We start from the raw sequence: 17052 nt of genomic DNA, 5'->3' as shown, positions 1-17052 counted from the left end.
AAAGCCCGTTTCCCTTTCCTGTCTCCAGAGGACAATACTTTTCCTGTGTTTCATCACCTGCCCATTTAACCTTCATTTTTGCCATGACTTTCTAATTTTAGCCCTAAGCATCCCCCTCTCTGAATAACAAAGCATTAAAATATATTGTAGCCTACATCTTCCATTACCAGAGGCGATGCTACAAATTCTGTAATCCTGCATCTCACTGAATCGTTCAATCTTTTACTGCCATTTATTCGAGTTTTAAATGTCTTTTAAATACTTTGTCTGGACATTATTTCATGATATTGTTATTTGGCATGAAATAAATGTGTTATATAAAGATTTGATTTGGGAGCACCCAAAGTCTTTTTGTTGGGTGTCCTAGGCATAATTTCCATTTATGTACAAGTTTCAAAGTGAGAAGGAATCAATTATCAAAATCATTTATTTACATATGTATATATCAAGATACATGATTGACAGAGCATTTCATTGGTCCCTGCTTTCCTTAACAACAATTAAAAGCTAACCATACCCAATGAAACTAAGTTGGTCTTTTGGGAGGTAGTTTATTATTTATAGAGAGATGACAAGACGATAACAACACAACATATTTTAACAACACACACAAAAATGTTACATTTTCTCTCTCCAGTGGTGTTGTCCTTTTGCACTCCAGTGTTACCGGTTTGATCATTCTTGCAAAACAAATCTATACTTTGCTTGCATCACCCGTCTTATAAATAATGTACTACTTAATTCAGAGTTTGGATTTTACCCACATCAAGTAAGTGAGTACAATAATAAGTTACATTCAATGTGTGATTGCTTGGGGAAAAAAACAATTTTGGCTTTTGGCACAGTATTTTGCTGTGTGTGATGGCATGATTGGATATTTTTTCATTTCATGTTTGAGTGCCTCTTCTAAATGCCTTTAAAATCATTTGCATTTTTTATGTCTTTCTTTGTAAAAACATTTCATATTATATGAATATTTCCAGATTCAGTAGTGTGTATGGCACAAGCTGTTAAAACAAACCAACATAATGCAAATTGTTTACCTGAGTGACTGTTGAAAACTCTTCAGAAATGTTTGACCAAGACAGTTTTTACTATAAAGATAGACACTGTATCTGCATTTTTCATTAAAAAAACACTCAAAACATGTTTGTGCTCATATGTAGAATAAGCATTCATGTGAGCCATATACAAGTAAAATATGTATCTTTTTCTTAAAATAAAAGGTTGCTAGCAGCTTTCATGGAAGACATCTACAATGGCATCTGAGATTCACAGTATACATCCTGCCCCGGCTCCTCCTCGAATGTGACTTTGGCATCATCGGCATCCAGCTAAAACAGACACAAAATTATTTGTGCTTAACAAACACACACACACACAAACACCTTCCACCTTATGACCTTTCAGGCGCAGCCATCCACATATTCATTAAAGCACTGCTTGCATCTGCATTACTTCATCAAAATGACAAGAGGTGACCACTTACACATTTCATTTCCACTTCGGTGAAGAGATGCCTGCCCATTAACATGCGTAGCGGGATAGTGAGGATGAGTATGAAGGGAAGTGCAAGGGATACTGGACTGGACTTAACAATCCACAAAACGGCAAGGCACACTATCTGGATGGCCGTGAACAAGTGCATTCGTCCTGTGCTCACCTGTGACCAACATGAAGAAATATTAGTCAGACAGACATGACTACAAATGCGTAAACATTTTGCTTTCTGATGTGATTTAGGGGCTCTAACAGCTGCCAACACACGTGGCATACAGTAGGCCTACATTACTGTTGACACTTTCTATATAGATACTTACTCTGGTGGCGTAGGGTTCATTAGGGTGGTATTTCTTAGGAATGAGCAGAAGCAGAATGCGATCCCACAGCTGGATGCCACTGAGCGATGTAATTCCCATGTACAGAAAGATCCCGAACAAGGCCGACATGGGAATCATCTTTAGGATCGGCTCCATTAAAATTGACAGACCTTGACACAAATAGACATTCAAGTAAAGAATGGCACACTATGATTTATTGACAGACCTGTAGTTTTCTAGACAGGCAGTCGAGGAAAAGATTAAATTATGAGTGGATGATCAGACAGCACCTACCAACCAGCAATGCCACCACAATGCCACTGACCCTCTGCTCTATCACCTTCTCAATCACCGGTTTTGGTCCTTTGCTCATTACGGTGAGGGCGTTGGCGTGGGTGACAGATCGCACCGTGGCGGCACTGAGCCATGGCACACCAAATAATGCGGCGAGCCCTCCCATGCCGACTAAAACCAGCAAGTCAAAGTGGAACCCGGAGCCTTTGACCATCTTCCTCTCAGGTTTACTCACGATCAGACTGTTAACAGATGCAACAAGATTGGTTAAAGCCAGGGAATGTAATGTTTTGTGATTTCGTTGTTGAGCTAACGACTCACGTTGTGATCTGAGACTCCAGAAAGATCAGAATGAAGACGAGCAAGCCCGGGACACAGCATGCAAACATCATCCATACAGGGAAAGACTGGTGCTCTCCGAAAGGGTTGATAATCCAGCCTCTTTTCTCTGGGTTGGACACCGTCAGACCTTCGGGAACCACTAGTTTCTGTAAAGAAAAACAACCAGTTTTTAATTAAATATATTACAGAATCAAGTATGCAACAGGCAGGTACCCATGGTGTATAAACTATAAAATGTAAACTGTCATGTTCCAACTCAACAGGACAGTTGGAACAGGATAGTTGATAGATCCATTCATACTGTGATGCAGGGTAAAAATCCACAAAAATCTATTCCAAAGTTTATCTGGAGGTTATATGAGACGTGAGAGTCTGTTAATTAGTCCAAAATTAGTGTTTTCAGTATATAATTCTCTCTTTGTGTTGACCTGCAGTGGAGGAATAGTACCAATTTTTTTTTTGTACAAAAAAGACAAGATATCCACTTGATTTGACTTGTTTTGATGGCTGAAGCCTCATATTAACTTAAAATTTGAAATACATTTTGCTCAGATCGAGGTCTGTAGATTTTGTCTCCAATCATTTACACTGAAAACACATTAGGTAGGCATATTTTAATGGGTAGTATGAACACAGGGAATGATTACAGAAAGCAAAACATATGGTTCTTATGGGCACCAGACTATTACTTAGAAACATTGTGAATCTATTCTTTAAAATATCAGATGAATTATGCATGTATTCAACACATAAACACTTAGACTAGATGTGCCAACCTGAGTGTAGGTATCGTCGATGTTGTAGTCCACAACAACCATAAGGAAAATGGAAATAGGCACGCCAAAGTCACCAAGCAACCGTCTGACCTGGTAAGCACAGATCAGAAACAAACAAAAAAAAATCAATGATTAAAGAGTTTAAAATTTAATTAAAGAAGTGATAACACAAAATAACTATTAACCATTTATATTTGGCAACATGTCTTTACTGAAAAATCTGGGAGTGGCCTGTGTACTCACTTTTCCAGGAAGAAAAGTGCCATTCTTGAACTGGCGCAGGAAGAAAGCGATAAAGAAGCAGCCAAACATGAGGCACATGGAAAGAAGGGCTGTGTTGGGGTAAGGTGGCTTAATGGTGTTGACAGTAACAGTCGTGTTGCCGGTAGCATTGTCATAGATGACCATCTCTTCCACCTTTGGATGCCAGGGATTTTCCAGTGTTGCGTTCAGATGATCGTAATTCAGAATCAGCGGGTGCTCCTTAAAGATCTACAGAGAGGTCAGAGATTGTAGATCAGGAAAGATTATAATCTGGCCACGAGAAACAGCCCTTTAATCACAGAAATGAAATGTCTCGGATTACGCTGGGACAGATGGAATGTGTGAAATGGATGAAGGTGGTTTTACCCTCCCTAGCTTGGAAAAGGTTTCATAGATGAAGATGAGGGAGATGAGGATGGAGAAGATTTCCTGGGTGAAGCGGGAGATGAAACGCACCAGGAAGCTGCCCTCAAAGGCCACGATGATCACCACGATGATGACCAGCCACACCCCAACCCACACTCTCCCCACAATATACTCAATGCCCTGGGACTTGCAGAACTGAATGAAGAAAACAGGGGGTGAGCTGACTTCAGTAAGATCATATAGATCAGATGAGACTATAAATAAGTCTACAGTTCATGTCTACAGTTCACCTATGATTTGGTGTTGTAACTTACAGCAAAGAAGGCCTCCTCAAACACTAACAGAGGACCAGAGAAACCAATGACCAGGACGGGCTGAGCAGCAACAGAGCAGAAGATGATACCCAGAACGCTGGTGGAAATGAGGAGCTCTGAAACGCCCATCATGTTGTCCACCTTATCAGCTGTAGTGGCAAAGATGGCATCAAAGTATTGGTATGGGATCTGTTGCATAAAACAGCAAAACAATGTCTCATACAAATATGCACACATACCCAGCAGTCCTCCAAAGGTGATGGCAGGAGACAGTGCGGCAAAATAGATGAAGATGATGGCAGCAAGGACCTGAGGGTTCAGAGCATCTGTGATGTCACTCTTGTAGTACTCGTAGCGCCTCTTTATGTCTCGAATCATCCCACCAAATGGTCGACCAGTACGGGACAGGGGGTCTTCAGGTGGAGGCCCGGTAGAGATGGAAACTGGGACAAACACAATTTAACGTGAATACTAAAGTGACAGTAGAAAGCCACTCCAGCAAATATACAAGATACAATCCAAAGTAGCTTTGGGTGTGTGTTGATGGCACTGACCCCTGCGAGCCTTGGAGTCCCGGCGGAGAGTGGGATCAGAGGACCGGGACCTGTCGTTCAGCAGTTTCCTCTGAAAGCTAATAATCGAGCTGAGCATCGCTTCGTTCTGGATCTCGGTGGGTGGGATGACGATGCTGCAGTCCATGAAGCCCGACACGGCGTCTGTCAGCTCTCTGACGCTCTTTGCCTGAAATGCCACCTGATTGAACACCTGGGATGGAGATGGTGGATGGGGGTGTTAGGACTTATGCAGATTGCACACGGTGTGCATATTCATTTCATACTATCAATAACTTTGGTGTAGAGTGGCAATGCATTTTCTACTTTCTAAACATTCGCAGAAGTTGTATGCAACAATAAATCCTGCATGGACATTGATATTCTTCAGGCAGCATCTGAACAAGATAATAATGTATTTTTATTGTAGTGTTGGATTTAGGATGGTCTCAGATGAAGATGCCTTCACCACAAAAAATTCACTTGATTAGATTGTGTTTATGAGAAGAGTGGAAATTATTATGAGAGGAAGAAAGACTGGGGCATTTTTGTTATGCTCTAAAGACTGTTAAGAAGCCCTAATGTGTTTTGAACTTTAACAACTTTCAGTCAAACTAGCTACTCAGGTTAAGACTCCAGTACAGAGGACTTGAGACTCAGTTTGGACTTGGCACATGTAAATCAATGACTTATAACACGCAGCTACTGTAATATTACCACTAGACTGCCCCCTTTTTAATTTCATACTGGGGTAGACAGCAGACTTTCACACCTCTTTAAAAGTCATCATATCTTTTAACTATTAAGTGTTGGTTAATGTGTCACTGCTCACACATTTTAGGTCTGTTGAAAGTCTCAGCCAACTCACTTTATCAGCCATTAGTGCTGCCATGGCACGGCCAGTCTCGTGATAGTCCATGTCAGTCTTGCTGGGGCCAACCAGAACAAAGACGAAGCGTACGGGCACTGGGGCCTCCAAGGCAGAGTCGAGCACCACTGCTTCCTTCAGTCGCACAAACACAACTGTGGGCCTTTCCAGGAAGTCCAAGGCACCTGGTTCAAAGAAACAGAAATAATATATTTATAGGTGAAATCACGCATATACACAAAGGAAGATGTGCATACGAATGCGTCAGTTAAAACACACATTCTGTGTTCAAGATCCTAAATGAAAGCAATGCAAACCTAGGCTTACCTACTAGCACCATGGAGGCCTCAACGCGGTAAGATTCATCTCTCTAAAACAACAGAGAATGAGCAGACCTAGTGAGCAAACACCAGACTTTCTCATGATCATCATTATCAATATATTTTTTTAAATGGCATTTTTAAAGTGGAGCTTGTCTTAAAAATGACAGCAGAGGGTTTAAACAAATTTATTTAAATCAAATCTGTGAATTTGCACTTTTGCACTTTTTTTTGTCTCCTGAAGGACATTACAATAAATAAAACAAAAACAATAAAATGGACAATATGTCCAAACTTCTGAATTTTAATCATTCATCATTTATTTAGAACATTTTTGTTGTAATAAACTACACAAAACAAAGAAAGAAGAGTTGAATCTTACTCAGTTGTCCCTCAAAACTCCCAGCTCTGTTAGAGTCAAGATGGCCGTGAAGATAGTAAAAACATGGATTTAATAATCTCGTATCGTGCCTGCCTTTAGTAGATCATAACATATCAAGTATGGAATTAATCTGCAGATGCTCCGGTTCAAGATGTTTCAGTTTTTAAGCCATGACAAAGGCCAACATGTGGGCTGCAACAAACTAGGTAGGGCTTGACTTTAGCCTAGCTGATTGCTGGGAATGCCTTTTGATATGCTGTAACATACCTAATAAAAAGGTTTTTCAAAAATTGTGAATCACCTCAACCATGAGAATTTAGGAAGTCATAAATTTGAGCAAAAAAATATTAGATTGATGGAATGAATGCAGCTAAAAAGAAACCCAAAAATAGAGTCCTCAAAAGCCTTTACTCCTCTGAACAACTTTCTAAGTGTGCCAAAAGTCCCTTTCACCATGAAGATCACTGCCATCTTCTCACCATTGTCATGATATCAGGCCATGTTATCATCAATGATACGTTCAGATGGATGATCTAATCAGGGGAACGACTTACCCTTTCTTTGACTGAAAACGTCTGCAGGTCCACCCCATCAGTCAAGGCTTGTCTCTCTGGATCATCTGATTGGCTGGAGGGAGAAAACGGCACGTGTCATTGGCTTGTTTTTGTCAGATTGAAAACTGAGTTGCTCGGACAACAATGAATGACAATGAAACCACGCACAGTAGTAATTGAACAAAATAAAATTGAGGACACTGGGGTCTCGGTAATATTTACGGGAATTTACATGACATCAAATTACATTAACATTTTTTTAAAGGAATAGTTTGACTCTTTGTTGGACTTTCTGGAGTCTCCACTGGTTACCTGGCCCTGTAATTAGTGAGCTTTAGAGGTGATGGTAGGCTGATTTTATTACCTTTGGACAGAGCCAGACCAGCTGTTTCACTGTTTCCTTTGTTTATGCTTAAATTTCTTAGAATTTGACTGTGTTCATGAAAAAAATTCAATAAATCACAATTAGGTATTTAGTTTTCACCAGAAAATCCTTTCTTCTTCTGATTAAAGGATCTTACATATTTGGAAGTGTGGAGATACAATATTTAGACTAAAGTAAGTTACAATCACAGAGGATAACACTGAAAAGTTAAATGGATAAATTCTGGCAACAGAAAAACAAAAGAATCTGACCAAATGACAAATGAGTGCTTGACAAAAGAATAAAATATCTTTGTAAAATGGATGATGATGTTTTCAATCTATTTTCATTTAGATATGTCACAGTGGGTTATGAAGGGCAATGGGGATTGGACCCAAGTCACTGTTGTGTGATGTAACGGAGAAGACCTGCGATTCTGAAGCAGAGATCTCAGCACTCCTTCCTGGTCTCCAGGCCTGATTTCCTTCTTGTTAACCATCTCGCTGACCATCTTCTCGGCGATGCTGGTCAGGGTCCTCTCGTCGCAGTTGAAAATCATCACACCTTGACAAAGAAACACATTGGAAAATATTCAGAGATGATTATGAAAAGGAGAGTGGTGCGCTTGTGGTTTGAGGGGTGGTTCAGACAAAATGAGAGGTAAAAGGAAGCGCTGAGAATGCCAGAACTTGCTGCAGTTTAAGTGTTTCTTTTTGGCACTCCAACGGGGTGAAACATACTGTCAGAGAAAATGTAGGGAAGTAGGCAAGTTAGTACTGTATTTTCTTGTATCTGTATCTCAGTAGCTTGTACCTAGACAACAATGATACAACAACGACAAGAATATGAGAATCTGATGCTAAAATTTGTTTTGAGAGTTATGTAATTTGTATACAACTGAATTACAGTGAGAATGAAATAAATAAAAGCATTTATTGAATTATACTCTAATCATCGATGTGTGACCCTTACAGTTACAGAAATCTTCTAATACCACAATGTAGAATTTCTCTGTTACAAGTACACGTCATGCATTCAGACATCTTAAAGTAGACAAATATTAGCAACAAAATATAAATTGTGTGCCAAAAAAGTACTCAGTATGCAGAATTCAAATGTATTGTAATATATTGCTGGTAAAGTTTTGATTAGTTTTTGTTCTACTCGGCTGTTTAATCTATAAGAATTCCTCATAATATATATGCTGATTTTATTTTGTAATAATCTGAATCTGCAAAATATTTAAAGCTGTTTATTTATGTTAAGGACTGTAAAAATATTGTTGTATAATATTTCCTTCTTTAAGTAGTGGAGTAAAAGTACAAGTAACTCAAAATTCTATCTAAGCTGTGTTTGACTAAATATACTTGAAGCACTGAAAATTATTCTAAATAGACAGATTCATTTGTATATACAGTATATATAAAGGAAAATTTATCATATTTATATGTATATATATATATACATGATGATGATGATTTTCCTCCCTGACCTGTGTTCATGGTGCGTCGGAGCTGGATGAGGCTCTTGAAGGTGAGGTAGGAGATGTGCGAGGACGCCCACACCCCGGTCTGAGGGTCGAAGCTCTCCTCGTAGCCCCCCCATCGGCCCGTCTCCTGCCAGTAGGTCTCCTGCTTCTGGTCCTTCATTAGCTCCTTCAGCGCCACGTACCTCTGCGGGCACAGCAGAAAAATTAGAAGTAAGCACTGACTGATATGGTCATAAATGAGGGACACAGAGACAGAGAGGGAACAATCTGGACAGGGCAGGTGGATTATTAAACTTGCACCTCCCACACGTACAGCTTGAGCATGTGATGACCAACTGTGGTTTCACTGTCCACCTCTTACCTGTCAGTGTGTGTACTGTGAGTTGAATATATTTTGTTTCTATGTGACCTGAATTAGAGGGAAAATAGAAAGTACAAAAAGATTTTAAATTAAGAAATGTAAGTTCTGTTAGGCTAAAGGTTCACATTATTTTAAGTATGCACATTGAACAGTTGCTGTAATTATTCCTCATGTCTCTATTTAGAATAAAATTCTTTTTCTTGTTGTCCGTCCACTGCAGCTCAACATCATCCAGGGAAACAAAAAAGAGGGAATTTGGTGCTAAAACAGCTGTAATTTTTGGTAGATACACGCTTGATTTGACTAACTCAGGATGCTGAAACCTCATATTATGTCCTTTAAGTCGTCTCTAAATAAGATGAGTACACTACATACTTATACTACATTATTACTACTATTATATACTAATATTCAGATGTATCTGTAGTCGTAATGCAGATGATGGATTATAAAGTAGTCTACATGTATAATGTTTTATTTAAAATAATCAAGGTCAAAAGGTCATAATTAACTTAAAATAACACACTTTTATAAACACAGTTACAAGGTGCTTTACAGTAAAAACAACAAAGCCAAACCGAGAACCTTTGCTAAAACAACGAGGTGCCAAGGCAGGAGAAGAATATTAATAAAATAAACACAAATAAAGACTATTCACAAAAATTTAATAAATTAAAATAAATTGTGCACAACAGAGTTAAAATGGAAATAACGGCTGGTAAAAATCGGGAAATCTCTTCTGGTAAAAATGAGAGTTAGGAAGCCACATAAAAGATGATGTGATGAGATGCCTGTATTGTTGTTACTGTTACTGTGTAAATGATGTTACTATTTGCATTTTTATTTCAGGTATTTAGTTATTAAGTTAAGTCAAAGTAATTTGCAGTGAGCACAATAAAAGAGAAAGAATGACCAATAAGACTTTAAACAAACCTTACTGAATATTCCTGAGCTTGGGTTATACTTGTAGGTGCAGAGAGCAATAGACAAGTCACTTTGTATCCTTATGGTCCCTTAGACAGATGTCCTCTCTTCAGAGGAGGGTCAGATAAAGTCACGTTCATGCTTCACTAACTCACAAGTATCACACAAATCTACTGTCATTTTTGTCCTCTTGGATCAGGCTAAAGTGGAAAGGTGATGTCCAGGTGACACTTTGAGTCCATAAGGTAAACATGGTGGTTGTCCAGGCTCACTGCCACTGCTAGTTTCCAATGTGGACATGAATGATGGATCGCCTTAGACATGTTTGGACTGTCAATACATGTCGTGTGCCTGCAGTGGTTATACAGCGTGGGTGTGTGTCTGTGCCTCTTACCTGACACTGTGCACTGGGGTCGGCGTTGATGTTCCAGGCAGCTGAAACAGACATCGTGGATGCAGTTAAAATCACACTCTGTCACTCAGCAGAGAAATTTTTTCACACATTTTAAAGTAAAATCTTAGTGCATTTGGGTGGTTTTCAGCTATCAAAAAAGTCCTTCTTTACTTTGCTTGTTCAAAGCTTTGCTAGCTAGTGAACAAGAATTACATTAATTACAATTAAATTACAGAATTAATTTTTTTTCATTTGCAACAAAGACATAAATTGTATGGGAAATATTGATTTAGGTTGTAGTTGGCAAATGACCTCAGTCTTATGTAAGATATCTCCAGAGTTTCCATTTTATCTCAGATTGGACCAGGGCACTGAAGTTGTCTGTGACAACAGAATGATTTATTTCCAAAATACAGCTGAGCAAAGGGGTGGAAGATTCAGATGACACTGACTAGATGCTGTCTACACTCATCTGTGTGCGTGTGTGTGTGTGCGTGAAGTACAAATGCACCTTCTTACATGTACAATGAATAACTATACATAATATTATATGAGTAGGTGTAAATGAAGTGTGCACACATAGGTTCATGTCTGCAAATACATCTTTATACATTCCTGTAAAGTGCCAAGTGTCTCGAGATGAGATGACAATATGTTAGTAACTTTATCTGCTTTGCAAAGATGTTTATGCAGTCTAACCTGCACATATTTGTAGATGTTTCAAAAAGCAATGTGTATGTCCAATTTGCAAAAAGGCAATTTTTTTGTTATAGTCAATAATGCATTTGGGAGGATACATTTACACGGCAAATTCAGACATTTTGTTTTCATGTTGCTCAATTTGTTTGTGTCAGTTGGACCTTCTTTTAACTCACCTGAGGTTGCAGCATTATATCTGAGCAACTCTTATGTATTATCGTAACTCAAAATGGACCTGTCATATATGAGCCTTGAAGATATGTTTCCTCTCAGGCTTAATCGGTTCCACTGATCACTGAGCCTCCTTACTATTGCTATGTTAAATTTCATCCTCCGTTGTCCCACATTATTAATGCACAAAATCTACAAGCTTCAGTGTCTTACTTTCTTGTGTTTGCAAAGCTTTGTAGTTCAGGCATAATTTCAGTATGACAAAACAGAAAATCCTGCACTAATCTTTAAAAATCATCCTATTGCATAAAGTGTGCAGTTTCCAAGAAGTGCCCTGCTCCCATATTTTTCATGCCATAGCTTTACTTGTATTACTGCACACCATTCATAACTGTAGCATAAAAGGTGACACTTACCTCCTGCAGGCACTCACCAAGCCGACAGCAGGGACAAAGCATGACTTTATAAACACCACCTTTTTAAAGAAGCATGCTGCCTGATAAAGGGTGGGTCCAATACACATCATGCACACACACACACACACATATGGACACACGGACACGCACATGTGTTCTGGTCTCACCCATAATATTGACAGTAAATACAGTGGCTTGGTATGTGCAGAAAACCAGTCGCACTGTGTCATTATCCTACCATCATCTTATCACATTTAATGTCTGTGTTTGGAGGACAACAAAGGCTTGGATGGCCTGCACGCTCACCTTCAACACCATTGGGGTAGGGAGGGAAACCTTGGAGTAAGTCGGCTTCCGTCTTCTCTTCTTCCTCTCCCTTCACGATGGTCAACATCTCGTTTGGGATGTAAGTGGAGCACTCCTCTTCACTTTTGTTCTGTTAGAATACAAAACACGATGGAACCACATTTGACCATATCGAAACCCAATTTTTCATTCTTTGGTGACATTTGTATGTTAGTTGACATTCATTAAAGGGTTATTCCAGTGTTGTACACCTAACAAAATTATAAACGCAACACTTTTGTTTTTGCCCCCATTCATCATGAGCTGAACTCAAAGATCTAAGACTTTCTCTATGTACACAAAAGGCCTGTTTCTCTCAAATATTGTTCACAAATCTGCCAAAATCTGTGTTAGTGAGCACTTCTTTTTTGCCGAGTTAATCCATCCACCTCACAGGTGTGGCATATGAAGATGCTGATCAGACAACATGGGTATTGCACAGGTGTGCCATAGGCTGGCCACAATAAAAGGCCACTCAAAAATGTGCAGTTCCATCACAGCACAATGACACAGATGTTGCAAGTTTTGAGGGAGCGTGCAATCGGCATGTTGACTGCAGGGATTGTCCACCAGAGCTGTTGCCCGTGAATTGAATGTTCATTTCTCCACCATAAGCCGTCTTCAAAGGCGTTTCAGAAAATTTGGCAGTACATTTAACCGGCTTCACAACCGCACACCACGTGTAACCACACCATCCCAGGACCTCCATATTCAGCAGCTTCACCTCCAAGATCATCTGAGACCAGTCACCCGGACAGCTGCTGCAACTATCGGTTTATATAACCAAAGAATTTCTTCACAAACTGTCAGGAACCGTCTCAGGGAAGCTCATCTGCATGCTCATCGTCCTCATCAGGCTCTTGACCTGACTACAACGTCGCACACCCATTGAAGAGGAGTCGACCAACATTCCACAGACCACCATCAACACCCTGATCAACTCTATGCGAAGGAGATGTGTTGCACTGCGTGAGGCAAATGGTGGTCACACCAGATGCTGACTGGTTTCCGAACCCCCCGGAACCCCCCAATACAAGGAAACTGCACAATGGTATTGCACAGGTGTGCCTGTGCAATACCCATGCTGTCTGATCAGCACAAACTCACAAGAGACAGATGTAACAGCATAAAATGGTGAAAATAGAAGCAGCTGAGGCCGAGATATCCTATCCTAAATCCCTAGTTTAGATAAAGCTCTAAATAAACGCTGGATCCTACTTCACTCACAATGCAGTTTACAAAACACAGTACATTGACAAGCTTTCGGCCATTTAGGCCTGATCAGCTCTTCTTTACGTTTTTAATGACAGAAAAATATGTACATATGTGCAATAAACACTGATCATATTAGGGGTTACACCCAGAGCACAAGAATTTAATAGATTGAGAAAAAAATTAAAACAACAAAATAAAATAATATAGCAACATTTAATAATACAGCCCACCTTTACAGTGTAATTGTGTTGTCTGAATCAGGTACCAAGAAGATAACGACTGGTTCCTATTGCTACTTAAATGTAGGTATAGAAGAAGAAAACAAGACCATGGGGAACAAGGGACAAAAAGAAAACAAAATTATATTATATATATATATATATTTTTTTTTTTATAAATCCATTTGGAATCGGTATTTCCTCCAAAAAGCACCAATATGCACTTTAGTGTTACCCGATACATATAAGAAAATTAACCTGTAAAAAGCAGGCTTTATTATAAAGTGTTACCAAGACTGTGTTACGTCTATGTATTAAACCACAATTCAACTTCCCAGAATGAAGCTGAAATTTAAAGTGATGTCACTTGAGTCATTTTCTCAGATTTTTCAGAGCTCATCCAGAGCCACCAAGTACATTATACAACTGTTTTCACAGGCTGTATAGTGTTTAATCTGTGGAATTCCCCTTTACATTCAATAATTTCCAAAATGACCTCTGTCTGAACTTGGATGCCATCATTAAGTTTGTGTGCATGTGTGTGTGAGTGCGTTTCCACTCACAGTCTTGAGCAACAAATCAGAGGCCATTGTATCCCAAATCCTGTGTCTCCTGTTGTCAGCAGTAATGTCAATCACCTGTAACACATAGCAGCATGTCATTCATCCTTAAAAACAGTCAACAACAGGTCCCAAGTCTCAGTTTCACAATATCCCAATGACACAAACCGTCACGGACTGCTTTAACTCCCATACAGTCATGTCTCATTATTTAACCTTCACATTGTATTTTGCCACTGGTTTTGAGATTTTACTTATCTTTACTTTACTTTACATCTTCAACATATTATTGCTATTGTTATTATTGACACTTTCCCTAAATTTGAGGAAAACCTCAAATGATCTTGTGTCTTTCAGGTATCAAGCACATAACTGTCTATTTCACTGTCAGTAAATATAGACAAGGGTCACAGGGATGCTATCAGCCATCCACATCTGGTTCACACAAGGGGCAATCCTACTGCAGCAGGTTATGAGTATAATAAGCCACCAAGCTCATACATGTAGAGACAGTGAGGCTGGGAAATAGGAGTTAATTGGGACATGTGATCTTCAGATGTAACACTTCTTTGAGTCTGCTTGATGGGATTGTTTCTCTGAGGAGTCGGGTGACAGTGAAGCTTAATCCTACGTTGTGTATAATACACTTCAAAGTATTTGTGTAGGTGGCACTAAGGATAATTGTGAAAGTAAGATCCCCTTTATTTACATGACATACAACAGAGTCGACAAAGTGTTTTTCTTCCAGCCTTCATATGGCGTTACACGTTAATTCCTTTTCAATAAGACAATAGTGGTCAGTTAACCATTACTGTCAAACAATAAACCTTCTATTTTTAAAGTTTTGGGAGCATGCCTTAGACACCCTCTCAGTAGGATTCAAACACATCAATCAAAATTTGGTAGGTAATTTCTGTTTTATGTGCAAGTAATTACAGAATGAAATCAAGGCACTGCATGGCAATAATGTTGCTAACAAAAGCAAATATAATATACAGTATATATCAATTAAAGTCCAGTGAAAGAGGTTTGACACTAAGATTTGAGAGCCAGAGTTGCTATAACAGTCACTGTCGTGGTTGCTCTGTGTGCATAGTGCTGATATGAAATCACTGGGTAATATTGAGAATATACTAACAACACTACAGTGGAAGAGTCTTCATCTACTGAGTGAACTGACTGAGCGGAACAAAAGCGGTTACCGTTTCAAAAATTTATCATTACAGTAGTTACACATTCACCATTATACAAAACATATCACTTTAAAAAACACACTTTACTGTTAGATTAAACTATTGTTGTTAAAATTAGCTCAACCTCAACAAATATCAAACATTCTGCTCACAAGTTATGATATAACAGTGAGAAATCTTTTTACATAATGAGTAATTTCAGTTTGGTGCATAATAACATTTTACTGATAATACGTCTGTGCGTCTGACTGAAGTAAAAAAGAAGAACATTTAAAAAACAAGCAAACTGCAGTATTTGCCGGTGAGTAAAGTATAGATAATATAGAAATGACTCATGTTGAAATCTATACATGCACGCATTCTTTAAAATGTTGACAGATGAAGCCAGAAGTGAAGTTTCTACAAAAAAAATACTGTACTATCACAGTCAATGGATTAAATCGTAATACTCTTTATTTCCAGAGCAAGTCCATGTTACTAAGTGCTTCAAAGTTAGAAAAAAACAACAACACACACGTCGTAAAACCATCAGGTTTTAAAAGAAAAAAATAAAAGTGGTCAGAAAAACATCAGTGGAGAGCATCTTTGTCCTAAAAGACAAATACAAGATAGATAGATGCCCAAACCCTTTTGATAGATTGTTAGTGTGCCTATAGGTCTGGCAGCACACATATTGCAAGCAGCAGTTCTTGGCAGCTGGCGTCACATAACTGGACCCAAACGCAGACATATGACGCAACAGAAAGGATTAAAAGAAAGGTTAGGATGATGCTTACAGTTGGTCACAGGCAGGGAGGATCAGACAAACAACTCCAAAAACCAGCAGGCAGGCAGGACATCAGCAACAGGCAGAGGAGGAAGCAGGAATGGCTGGCAGCCAGACAGAAATCTGGCTAAAAGCATTTGGAAAACTGTCCTTTATGAAGGGGCTGAGGAACAGCAGCTGTGGAGGCAGGAGACTGATGACAAGAGATGTCAGGTGATCAATGGAGGAGAGAAACCTGCTGAGGGTGCCTGGTGGGCAGGTGAGGTATGACTAGATGACAAACTACTGTATATGTGGATATCACAAGGAAAAGGGACATTTTTAAAGCACATTTTGTTTCCTGCTGTTTTTTAGTTGCAAACTTCATTCACTACTGAGTCACCTCAGTGATGCCCATCAGTGAAACGTGAGATCTATTAAAGATTTTGGTGTTGTAACTAACAGCTTTATTAATGCGTTGTACACATATAGATCAGTTAGTTAATAAAGAATAAATAAGGACTGTTTTTGGGTTGCCAGGTTGTCGGCAATGGCATTGCTTTTTAGCTATTTGTAATTTTTCAGCAAGACCCCTCCAAGGGACTGTTTAACCCACCCTCTGGAAAGGAGCTGCAGTGCATTCAGACCAAAATTTTAGTAGGCAATACATCAAGTAATGACATGGCATGCAGCAAGACAGGCTGGAGGAGGATAAACACAATTTTGCTTTTACAATCTGGCAACCAATAACTTGTTTTACATACTCTTGAAAGTGATTACACCTCAGTAAATTATTTATTAACCATCAGTGATAATCCCTGAAAGTAAGCCTTGTTAGAAGCCCAAATATTTGATTCTCTAAATACCTAGGCATACTTATTATCCTTTTTCAAAGAGAAGAATTTAATTGTAACAATTAGTAGAATTTGATGCTTCCCTTAACAGACTGTAGATTGTCTACAGTTGTGGTTTCTGACAGGAGGACAGTCTTCAGCTCAACAGGGGGCAGCATTGTCTCAGTCATGGCAGCATGATCATCAGTGAGAGCAGTAACTCAAATCTAGGAGACACACAACACAATCTTTAGTTTCTTGCACAAACCAATAA

General features: G+C 39.1%; 1 protein-coding gene across 1 annotated transcript; it reads right to left on the bottom strand.

Moving 5' to 3' along the window:
• Positions 1-579: 579 nt before the first annotated feature.
• On the bottom strand, positions 580-15993 carry slc4a1b (solute carrier family 4 member 1b (Diego blood group)). Its single transcript, XM_046068885.1, has 20 exons — positions 15977-15993; positions 14011-14085; positions 11976-12105; positions 10384-10424; positions 8708-8888; positions 7644-7779; positions 6852-6924; positions 5923-5965; positions 5596-5780; positions 4731-4941; positions 4416-4619; positions 4177-4325; positions 3863-4057; positions 3476-3724; positions 3233-3322; positions 2436-2602; positions 2115-2356; positions 1821-1990; positions 1490-1663; positions 580-1334 (listed from the first exon to the last, which is right to left on the bottom strand). Exons 2-20 carry the CDS (start codon positions 14035-14037, stop codon positions 1254-1256), a joined length of 2748 nt encoding a protein of 915 aa, XP_045924841.1. The 5' UTR covers positions 14038-14085; positions 15977-15993; the 3' UTR covers positions 580-1253.
• Between the last annotated feature and the right edge of the window lie 1059 nt (positions 15994-17052).

The sequence above is a fragment of the Micropterus dolomieu genome, linkage group LG14, assembly GCF_021292245.1.
Source record: "Micropterus dolomieu isolate WLL.071019.BEF.003 ecotype Adirondacks linkage group LG14, ASM2129224v1, whole genome shotgun sequence".
Classification (NCBI taxonomy): domain Eukaryota; kingdom Metazoa; phylum Chordata; class Actinopteri; order Centrarchiformes; family Centrarchidae; genus Micropterus; species Micropterus dolomieu.
Note: the sequence above shows the minus strand (reverse complement) of the source record. Positions and strands in the feature narration are given on the sequence as shown.

Excerpts from the sequence above, each read along its gene's own strand:
- slc4a1b (XM_046068885.1), bottom strand. The coding sequence starts at position 14,037 with ATGGCCTCTGATTTGTTGCTCAAGACT. Across the intron at positions 4,942-5,595 it reads CAGCACTAATGGCTGATAAA|GTGTTCAATCAGGTGGCATT; the intron begins GTGAGTTGGCTG and ends TCTCCATCCCAG. Across the intron at positions 4,620-4,730 it reads GGACTCCAAGGCTCGCAGGG|TTTCCATCTCTACCGGGCCT; the intron begins GTCAGTGCCATC and ends TGTTTGTCCCAG.